We start from the raw sequence: 11,733 nt of genomic DNA on the forward strand, positions 1-11,733 counted from the left end.
GAAAGAATGAGCAAAATATGCTGTATGGAAAAAAAAATTGAATTTAAAAAAAGGAAAGTTGGAATAAGGGAAGTGTAGGTAAATAGTGAAAACTGTGGCTGGGTCAGATCATCTAGGACTGATCATCTAGACTCAGGTAAGGGTTTAATTATTTATAGTTTGTATAGTAACTTACCCTAAACTCAGTGGCTGGAAGACAAAAATATTTATTATTTCTCATGACTATGAGTCTGTTGGGAAGTTTTATTTCTGGACTTGCTCAGCTACTGATAAGCAATAGAACTTGTATTTAGGATTGACAGTTGACATAGCACTTCTGTCTGTGGGAGGCAGGGTTCCCAGGAGCAGAAAAGAAAGGACAGGTTGTGGTACACAAGCATCTGTGAAGTCTATTGGTCACACATTTGCTATTCTGTTGCCCAAGAGAAATTAAGTAACCAAATCCCAAGTCTGTGGAAGGAGACTTCTCAAGGGTGGCTGTGTGTGATTTCAGTATTCATTATGCATTGCTGCTTTTAAGTACTATAAATTTAAACATTGGAGTTAATATATTTGCATTGGAGCTATTAGGACATGCCAGCCTTCTTAATGGGTTGACCTATCACAGTTTAGTCAGCCTTAATAGATTCTTTTTATAAAGAGCTCAAAACTGTACTTCTTCTTTCCTGTATAGGTTCAGCGAACAATTGCCAAACAGATTCAGATGGTTCGGCAGGTTGGTAAAGGCCGTTATGGAGAAGTATGGATGGGTAAATGGCGTGGCGAAAAAGTGGCAGTCAAAGTATTTTTTACCACTGAAGAAGCTAGCTGGTTTAGAGAAACAGAAATCTACCAGACGGTGTTAATGCGTCATGAAAATATACTTGGTGAGTGTCCTTTGCTTTAGTTTAGTTCCTCATTCTGGCAAGGGTGTTTGGGTCGGGGAGAGCCTGCAATGTGCGTGTGGATTCTAATGTTTGTGTAGGTAAAAGAAATCCAGCAGAGTTCATAGTGAACTAGAACACAATCCTGAATGCCAAGCAAGCTTTTTATTACTCTAAATAGCATTGGGTTTGAAAAGGATAGTAAAGCTAGTTCATTGAACGTACATAGTAATGGAAGCCAAGTCTTTTGTAGAGAACTTCAGTACTTTTTCTAGGGTAACCCCCACTCTCCGCCCCCGGAGCTGAGGACTGAACTCAGGGCCTTCAAGCGCTCTATCACTGAGCTAAATCTCCAACCCCTTTCTAGTGTAACTTTAACTGCATCTGCCTTTAGCTTTTGTGAGCAGAAGAACCCCGTGTGTGGCTTCGTGGTATTATCTGCCCCCATGTCTTCCTCTCACTTCCTTACCTCATTTATACAGTAGTGAAATAATGTAGATACCTGATCAGTAGAGTGTATAAATGGACCTCGTTTTCCTGAGTTTTCTTTCAGCTCCTATTGCACTATCTCTTACTTTGTAAAGTCCATTGCCTGTTGCCAAGCACAGCATTTATGCTCATTTCCTATTGCTCCTGTAAAAAATTACCATGAACTGAGTGGCTTAAAACATCAGAAATATGGCCGGGTGTGATGGCCCAAGCCTTTAATCCCAGGCTGAGGCAGATGGATTTCTTGAGTTCAAGGCCAGCCTGGTCTCCAGAGTGAATTTCTGGACAGCCAGTGCTACACCAAGAAACCCTGTCTCTAAAACCACCCCCCAAAAAGAAAACAGGAAAACAGCAGAAGCAGAGTGAGGAGGTGGCTCTTGTTGAAGGAGTTGCCTAATAAGCCTTACATATGAAGAGCTAAGTGTGATAGAGTGCAAGCTCACATTGATGGTGAGGTATGGAAGGTGGACACAGGTGGATCCCTGGAGCACTCTGGCCAACTAGCCTAGCCTATCTGTTGAAGTTCTGGGCCAATAAGACAGCAGAGGAACACCACCTAAGGCTGTCCCCTGACCTCCAAAGGCACTTGCACTCACATGTATACACATGTATACACCCACACACAGAAGGAAAACAACCGATTATCCCTCTTAATTTTAGGATCCAGAATTTTAAAATTAAGCTATTGGCAGGGCCATTCCTTCTCTGGGGTTTATTCCTGACTGTGCCAGCTTGAGTGTTCTTTGACGTACAGACAACTGTTGTGGGTTGTTTTTTACTCCTTGGCAGCCCGCTGCCCAGCTCCCAAATCAATACATGAAGGCTTATTCTTCTGAACACCCGGCCCTAGCTTGGCTTGTTTCTAGCCAGCTTTTCTTAACTTCAATTATCCTGTCTATCTTTTGCCTCTGGGCTTGCATCTTTCTCTATTCTATATATCTTTCTTTACTTTATACTCCATGGCTTGCTCTGTAGGTGGGTGGCTGGCCCCCGATGTCCTCCTCTCCTCATTTTTCTTGCTCCTCGATCCTCTCTTCCCAAATTTCTCCTCTTATTTATTGTCTCTGCCCACCATCCCCACCTGTCCTTTCTCCTACCTTTCTATTGGCTGTCCAGCTCTTTATTAGAGCATCAGGTGCTTTAGACAGGCAAAGTAACACAGCTTCACAGAGTTAAACAAATGCAACATAAGAGAGTGCAACACATCATTGCATCATTAAACAAATGTTCCACAGCATAAGAGAATGTAACACATCTTTGATTAATATTCCACAACAGACAACCCCCCTTTCTATGTTTCATATCTTCTATGTGTGTTGTGACCACATTTCCATCATACAGGACACTCGTCGGCTAATTTGAACCCAGTCTATGTTGTGTGTGCATGGCTTCATATAAATACAATTCCACCTACAAAGATCCTGTTTCCCATGTAACTTAAAGTATCTGTTTTCCAACCTGAAATTAAGAACTTTGATTTTGGGTGTTCAGGGGTGGGGTTTTGTTTTATTTTCTTTAGACTCAGTCTCACTCTGTAGCCTTGGCAGCAAGCTCAGCCTGTGCAGTCGTCGTCGTCCTCCTCCTCCTCCTCCTCCTCCTCCTCCTCCTCCTCCTTCTTCGTCATTATCCCTTGTGATTAATGTTAGGATTATCACAAATTAGCTGTATGTGTTGGCACAGGCATGTAATCTCAGCACTTAGGAGGCTGAGTCAGGATGATCACAAGTTTGAATGTCACCTGAACTACATAGCAAACCCTGTTTTTAAAAATACTCTGAATTTGGACTGGAGAGAGATGGCTCAGTGGCTGGAGTGCATGCTGTTCTTACAGAGGACCCGAGTTCAGTTCCCAGCACCCACATTAAGAAGCTCATGACTGCCTGTAACTGCCGCTCTAGGGGACCTGACACCCACCTGACTTCCTCCTCCACAAACACAACACACACAAAAATTTACTGTACAATTGTAGTGACACTACAATACGTAGTGACATATGAAATGATTTTTTTGGTTACACAGTCAAAACATTCTGTGTGTCAAATTAGGAGAGTACTGTCTGTACAGGGTAAGTAGTTCATTTCCAGTATCCTGAATGTGCGTCTGTAACTGCCTCGCACCTCTGCTGACAGCTAACCTTTCAAACTTATTAACTGAACAGGTTTTATAGCTGCAGACATTAAAGGCACTGGCTCCTGGACTCAGCTGTATTTGATTACTGATTACCATGAAAATGGATCTCTCTATGACTTCCTGAAATGTGCCACATTAGACACCAGAGCCCTACTCAAGTTAGCTTATTCTGCTGCCTGTGGTCTGTGCCACCTCCACACAGAAATTTATGGTACCCAAGGAAAGCCTGCAATTGCTCACCGAGACCTGAAGAGCAAAAACATCCTAATTAAGAAGAATGGAAGTTGCTGTATTGCTGACCTGGGCCTGGCTGTTAAATTCAACAGGTAGATGACTTTTTGTTCAACATTTGGGAATTATTTCGGCATCTGGCGGGTGTTTATACTCAGGGTTGCTTTGGGGTCTTTCGTTTGTGTTTGTTTTCTTTTCACAAAGCTGCATTTCACTGTACTTTTCTGGGCAATATTTGGGAATGAACCCAGGATCCTATGTATACTAAGCACACACTGCTACCAAATCACATCTCCAGCCTCTACATAATTATTGATTTCCTGGTTTTCATGCTTTTATTTCAGTTTACCTGTACTTGCTCTTTTTTCAGATAGTCCATGTTACATATAAGTGCCTTGTGACCCAACTATTGGGCGTTAAGTTTGCTTCAGATCATCTGTATTCAAAAAGATTTGTGAAACTGGGTGGTGGCGCACACCTTTAATCCCAGCACTCTGGAGGCAGATGCAGGCATATTTCTGAGTTCTGAGTTCAAGGACATCCAGGGCTACTCAGAAATACCCTGTCAGGGAAAGAAAAAGAAAGGAAGGAAGGCCGGTTATCATGAACATTATTCTACTTTTGAGCACTTGGATAAGTATTTTCTTCATAATGGATTTCTAGAGAAGGGAGCCTCCTAGAGGAGTTTCCACATACTAACTTGTGGCATATTGTATAGTACTGCTTCAGAACAGTATAGTATATGAATTTATACTCCTGCAAATATGGGGAGATAATTAGTTTGTTTTGATATTGTTAATTTTCCAAAACAATTAGAATTATAAAAATTTCAGGAGCTAGGCAGTGGAAGCACATGTCTTTAATCACAGCACTTGGGAGGCAGAGGCAGGCTACAGAGCAAGCTCTACAACAGCTAAAGTTCACAGAGAAACCCTGTCTCAAAAAATCAGGTAACTGTTGAAGCAGTTATAATGTAGTCTAAGAATGGAGTTGTCATTTCACATTTCAGAATTCATTTAAGTCCACAAAATAAAAATAGTACTTGAGGGACTGAAGAGATGACTTAGCAGTTAAGAGCACTAACTATTCTTGCAGGGACCTGGGTTTGGTTCCTAGCACCCAGATCAGGGGATCTGGCTTCCATGGACACCTGCACTCATTTGGTACACATAAACTCATGCAGGCGCACATACATGCATATAAATAATAATAAATGGGGCTTGTTTTGAGGCAGGGACTCACTCTATCACCCTGGCTGGTCTGGAATGCTATGTGAACCAGGCTGACCCAGAACTCACAGAGATCTGCCCACCTCTGCCTCCTGAGTGCTGGGAATAAAGGTGTGCGCCACCACCGCCTGATCTTTTCTTTTTCTTTTTTAATGCTTCACAAATTTGTCATCTTTGTGCAGGGGCCATGGTAATCTGGTAATCTTCTCTGACACTGCAGTTTTAGCTTATGTGCTGCCAAAGCGAGCACCGCCAACAGTGTTCGTGATCAGTGTGGTATTTGTTGGCTTCAGTATTCGTCAGATGCTGTGTTAGCTCTTCCTAGTTACCTGACAAAAAGCAGCTAAAGGAAGAGAAGGTTTGATGTAGTTCATGGTTGAAGGGTCCAGTCAGTCCATTGTGGCAGGAGAGCGTGGTGATGGGGACCTAAAGTGGCTTGTGACATCGCATGCAGTCAAAAACTGATACTTGACTTGCTTCGAATTTTCCCCTTTTTATTTAGTCTGGGCTCTAGCTGGTGCTGCCCACATCTAGGTTGGGTCATCCTTCCTTATTGAAACCTCTGGGAATATCCCCAAAGACACACACACCCGAGTTGTGTGTCTTCAGTGTAAGAGCCCAAGTCCATTCACATGACAGATAAGCATCACAGAGCTGCTTCTTACCAACTTGACACCTAAACGCGTGATATTTAGTCCATAGTATTCCACCCTTGATTATCAACATTCAGGATTTACCTCGTGGTAGTCATGCAAAATGGATTTAGCTCTCTGTAAGAGTCCCTAAAGTCTTAACAGTTCTAAAGTTGCTCAAAGCCAAGTTCAGTGCAAGTTGTGACGGCACACACTTCTAATCCCAGCAACTCGGGAGGCAGAGGCACATAACAGAGAGAGCTTGTCTCCAAACACTAGCAAAATCATAGAGACAAAGCAGCGACAATAACAAAAGCTCAAGGTCAGAGTTCTCACCCTTGGAGCAATCCCTTAACTGTGAGCCCTTATGAGATCAAAATTAAGGTAGACATTTCCAGTATACTATGTCACAGAATAAACATTTCCATTCCAAAAGGAAAGAATACAAACGTAGCAAGGAAGCTAGACCTTCCTTGACTGGAACCAGAACATTCACTTGGCCTGCAGCTCAGAGCTGGTACCTGACATTTGTGATGGCGTCATCTGGGCGCCCGTGAACCTGGATATCCCCATCCATCTTGTTTTGCTGCCTGCAGTAAATGTAGCCTCTCTCTTAGGCTGGTTCTATTTCATGCTTGCAGCTTTTCTTCAGTGGACATTCATAGGCCTAGTATCTCCAACTTCCTAGATCTCTTATTCTAGGAATTCAACACTGCTGCAGTATTCTTTGGAAGAACCTTGATAAAGCCTCCATGGCCATATAACTTTTGCATCTGGTTAGGCCTGCTGAGCCACATGGTGATTCAAATGAATTCCTCTGCTTTCTCATCACTTAGCCTGGCCCCATTCTGCCATAGTCGTACTTGGCCTGACTGAGCCTTGGCAACTCAAACTGGGAAAATTCTTTTCTGTAGGATCATTTTGGAGCAGGGTTAAATAAAAAAATTTTCCTGAAGCCATACTTATCTAATTAAATAGATGATTCTGTAGTTAATAGTTAATTGCAAGTTTGGGTTGTGCTGTGGGATAATGCTTTGTACACTGGTTTAATAAAACACTGATTGGCCAGTAGCCAGGCAGGAAGTATAGATGAGATAAGCAGATGAGAATTCTGGGAAGAGGAAAGGTAAGTAAGGAGATGCCAGCCCGCAGCCCACGGAGCAGCATGTAATGGCACACAGGTAAAGCCACGGAACACATGGCGACATATAGATTAACAGAAATAGGCTGAGTTTAAGTGTAAGAGGTAGTCAATAGTTTGCCTGAGCTAATGGCCAAGCAGTTTTAATTAATATTAGCCTCTGTGTGTTTACTTGGGTTTGAGCGGCTGTGGGACCGGCAAGAGAGAGAGATTTGTCCTGACCACAGGCCAGGCAGGACACAGGAAAACTTTCAGCTACAGGGTTGGGAAATTTTAAATTCATAAATGTATATTATATATAGTTTATTCATAAATATATTGTGTCATATATGCAATAATTTATTTGTACAATCCCTGAAAGACAAAATTTAATCACTGTCAGTGGCTCCCTGACTCACTGACTGGTTTTAATTAACTGAAGCAAGACTTAAGTGAGCCAGTTCTTTACACGAAAGTTCATATCAGTGTACTAAAAGGTTATGATTTGTGGAGTAGTGAAGACAGTTCATGGAAATGTAATCATGTGATTAGGCACCTTGGCAGTTTAGGACTTGGCTGCCATAAATGAGTGAGCAAAATTTTTATTATAGTGTAAATTATTGACCTGCATGCCTTTTTTTTTTTTTTTTTTTTTTTTTTAAACTTAAACTCATTCTTTTTATATACGTTCTACCTTTTTTTGTGTTTGTATTGGTTCAGCAGAAGCCAGGAAAATAATTTTTAAGTATTGGAATGTTGTCTAAGTTTGTATTGTTAACTTTATTGTGTATAATGGTGAACAGTGCTCAATAGTTTTATACTCCTTTAAAAAAAAAGCCAAGTCCAGTGAGATGGCTGAATGGGTAAAGGCACTTGCCGCCAAGCCTGACAATTTTATCCCTGGAACCCAAATGGTGAAGGAAAGAAATGCCGCCTGCACTGGTCTTCTGACCTCCACACATGTGCCCTCCCGCTCCCTGACCAGGGAGAGAAAGAGTGATCCATGCCACAGCTGGGGGTCGTGCTGTCTTCAAGCTTCCTCCACCAGACAGCTGAGTCCAGCACCGGAGGAGAGGCCCACAGTCACCTCTAACTCCAGCTCCAGGGCATCCACTGCCTCTTTGCCATCTGCAGATACCTGCACTCACATAGCACACACACATGAACACAAATAAACTAGATCTTTAAAAAAATAAAAAAATCTTAGTCCATTATTTTTTTCAAGTTAGGGTTTTTCTGTGTAGACTTGGCTGTCCTGGAATTGACTCTGTTAACCAGGCTGGCCTCGAAACTCAGATCTGCCTGCCTCTACCTCCCAAGTGCTAGGATTTAAAGTGTGTGCCACCACACTGACTTTATGTTTTTATTTTTATGGCTATTTTGTGTGCATGGATAGCTATGTACCACTGCATGCAGTTCCTGCAGAAGCCAGAAGAGGGCATCAGATCTCCTGAAGCTGGGGCTACAGGTGGTACTAAACCTAGGCCCTCTGGAAAAGCATCAGGTGCTTTTAAAATATAAGCTATCTCTACAGCCCTTAATTCATTATTTTTAATTCATCCTCACATGAATTTTCAAGACATAGGAAGATTCCAGCCCTATTCTTGCCAAGATAGAACATAACTAGCTTCTAGCCTTAGTTCTCAAGAGAGTCTTTGTTCTCTAAAGCGTCATGAGCCAAGCCTCCAGTTTCTACATTTCTTTCACCTTCTGGTCTTCTAGAGTCCTATCAGAACGGCCCCGTAAGCTCTGCTTTCATCATTCACAGGCTTCTCTAGCATGCAAATCTAAACTCTTCCACATTCCTCCCATAAGCCAGTACTAAAGGCCTATCAGTCACACTGTCAGGTTTGTCATAGCGATACCCCACCCCTCCTTCTGTGTGTTATATACTGATGTGCATGCAGAAGCCAGAGGAGGACCTCTGGTATCCTGCTCTTACCACTCTGTTAGTCCCTTGAGAAAGAGTCACTAAACCTGAAGTAGGGCTAGTGGCCAGAAGCCCCAACGGACCTCCTTTCTCTATCCTCCATAGCAGCGGGGTTGCTAGTAGGCACAGACCCAGCTTGGTGGCTAGGGATTTGAACTCAGGTCCTCATGTTTGGGCAACAAGTGTTCTTACCCACTGAGCTGTCCTTAAGAACCAGCTTCATATGTTATGTTTCATGTTACTGTGACCAAAAAATGACCAAGGCAGCTTTTGTCTTTAGCCTTTAATGGCTGAGCTGTGGTGCCAGGCCAACAAACACAACTTTTAAGGAACAAAAGATTTCTTTTGTTCATGTTTTCAGGGTATAGTCAGTTATGAAAGGGAAAACTTCATGGTGGGAATGTGAGGTAGCTGCTCACATTTAACCTATAATAAAAAAGTAAAAAAAGTTAAACACTAATTGGGGGTCCCCTTGCTTTCTCCTTTTTCCATTTTTATTCATTCTGGGACCCCCCAGCCTGTGAGATGGTGTCACCTAATTAATTCAAGGTGGTCGGTCCTTCCTCCATTAAACTTTTCTGGAAGCACCCTCAGAGACCCACCTGTAGGGCTTTCTTAGTTGCTTACAAATCTAGTCAGGATGACAGTAAATATTAACCACCACAGATGTTGGATAACAAAACACAATACTTTGTATTGGTCTCCACTGGAAAGTACTGCCCAGGGCTTCCCAGACCTGGGGCACAAGTAACAAAACCTTACCTTCAAGTCTAAAATTCAGTTCAAAACCCAGAAAACTAATAAATCATTTGTTATTGAGTGACCATTTATATAGCTATCACTGTACTTACAACTAAGTAGATTGGATCCATGAAAAATAAAATATAATTCTGTATTTTAAATGCTAAGCATATAGCCTAGCAGTGGTAGTGTACATCTTTAATTCCACCACTTAGGAGGCAGAAGCAGGTGGATCTCTGAGTTTGAGGCCAGCCTGGTCTACAGAGTGAACTCCAGAGGAGCCAGGGCTACACAGAGAAACTCTGTCTTGAAAAAAGGAGGAAATATATAAGAATAGTAACAAAAAATGATTCCTCTTTTATTTTTATATTCACTTCTCAGATAGAATTACCTGTCCTTTTCTTATGTAAAATATTGTCTTTTCTTTTTCTTAAGACAGTCACATGTAGCCCAAGCTGGACTGGAACCAGCTATTTACCAAGGATGACCTTGACTTTCTTATCATCTTGCTTTTACCTCGTTGGTGCTTAGTGTTAGAATTATTGGCCTGGATTGCCATGCTTTGTTTATGTGGTGTTGGAGATGGGATCCAGGATCTCCTGTATACTAGACAGACAAGAGCTGTACCAACTGTGCCACCCCCTAGACCAGTTGTTATCTTATAAGAAGTTCAGAACTTCCTTGGTGACAGATCCTTGGCCGAGCTCTTGAAAGGTACTTGTAGGCCGGGCGGTGGTGGCACACGCCTTTAATCCCAGCACTCAGGCAGAGGCAGGCAGATCTCTGTGAGTTTGAGGCCAGCCTGGTCTCCAAAGCGAGTTCCAGGAAAGGCACAAAGCTACACAGAGAAACCCTATCTCGGGGAAAAAACAAAAAGAAGAAAGAAAGAAAGGTACTTGTGAAAAAGTCAGAGTTAGTGATTTGTGGCAGACATAGTACCAAGGCTCGGAATAACTGTTTTAGGCCCTGACAGGGGTGTTATGTAATATGCTGCATATAAAGTCTATGAAAGTGGTAAATTCCCCAATACATCTGGTCCCAAGAATTTATGGCAAAGAATATAGGAATTTACACATTTAGACAGAAAAACATTTCTAAAAATGTACAGATAGGAACGATTGTTGACTCTCAACATGACCATTGTCTTCCTCCTGTCTCAGTGATACAAACGAAGTTGACATCCCCTTGAATACCAGGGTGGGCACCAAACGCTACATGGCTCCTGAAGTGCTGGATGAAAGCCTGAATAAAAACCATTTCCAGCCCTACATCATGGCTGACATCTATAGCTTTGGCTTAATCATCTGGGAAATGGCTCGTCGGTGTGTTACAGGAGGTAAGAGCTTGAATAGTGTTCTTGATTATGTTTGTTGACCTGTCATTTACGAAGTAATTATCTAATTTATATGGCACCTATGTCAGGGTTTCCCAGGACCACCCTCAGATCCTGTGGTTTCACTAAAATTACCCTAAGACTCACACATAGTTGGCTTGGCTGCTCACATACCTCTCAGTGAAAAGACACCTTAAGGTCATCCAGGGGGAAAGGTGCCTGCCTAGAGAGGCTCCAGTAGCCTCTCTAGTGTATTGATGCTGGTGCTTAGCTCCTCTCAGTCAGCTGGGACTGTGTGACGTGGTCTCCTCACACCGATTGACTGTCATCAGAGAATACCACGTAGTCAGTAGTGAACTACTCCTAACCCCTGGGGGGTGAGGGGCTCAGTCACGTTCAGGTTCCAGATGAGAGGCCAGGGCTGACCTGTGTCCTTCTCAACGAGAGCAGTAGAGGGCCTGCTTTGTGAGCCTGTGCGCAGATCATGACCAGTCCTTCCTTCTCTGGCAGTGGAGAGTAATAGAGACGCCACTGGTAGGGACAAACAAGTCCAGAGGTACTTACACTAAAAAATCTTCTTTCTTCTCCTTCCTTTTGTGTTTAAGAGTTTCATTACTTGTAGCCCAGTCTGGCTTCAAATCATAGTCCTCTTATCTCAGATCTCAAGTGCCCTACCCCCAAAAGAAACACTATACCATTGTAGAGAGGCTGTCACTCTGTCAGAGGTGGGGGAAATAATGGATCATGAATAATAGAAAAACGTGTATTTACTGTTAAAAGAGAGCCATCCAGGGTATATTTCTTCTTTATGTACAAATCCATTCTTAGTTCCATAGTTGGGTAAGAGGTGCTGTGTATTACACTACCGTGTTTTTGCTCACTGGTTTCTCACTCCCTACAGGAATAGTGGAGGAATATCAGTTACCATATTACAACATGGTGCCCAGTGACCCATCCTATGAGGATATGCGTGAGGTTGTGTGTGTCAAACGCTTGCGGCCAATCGTGTCTAACCGCTGGAACAGTGATGAAGTA

General features: G+C 42.6%; 1 protein-coding gene across 3 annotated transcripts in view; it reads left to right on the top strand.

Annotated features, from left to right (window-relative positions):
- Positions 1-11,733, top strand: part of Bmpr1a (bone morphogenetic protein receptor type 1A) — a 110,600-nt gene that overhangs the window by 94,920 nt on the left and 3,947 nt on the right. For all 3 annotated transcript variants that reach the window (XM_037208704.1, XM_028878328.2, XM_028878329.2), the window contains 4 exons: positions 674-866; positions 3,511-3,808; positions 10,526-10,701; positions 11,600-11,730. In XM_037208704.1, coding sequence (XP_037064599.1) covers positions 674-866; positions 3,511-3,808; positions 10,526-10,701; positions 11,600-11,730 — 798 coding nt within the window. The remainder of the gene's footprint in view (positions 1-673; positions 867-3,510; positions 3,809-10,525; positions 10,702-11,599; positions 11,731-11,733) is intronic.

This window comes from Peromyscus leucopus, chromosome 9 (genome assembly GCF_004664715.2).
Source record: "Peromyscus leucopus breed LL Stock chromosome 9, UCI_PerLeu_2.1, whole genome shotgun sequence".
NCBI lineage: Eukaryota > Metazoa > Chordata > Mammalia > Rodentia > Cricetidae > Peromyscus > Peromyscus leucopus.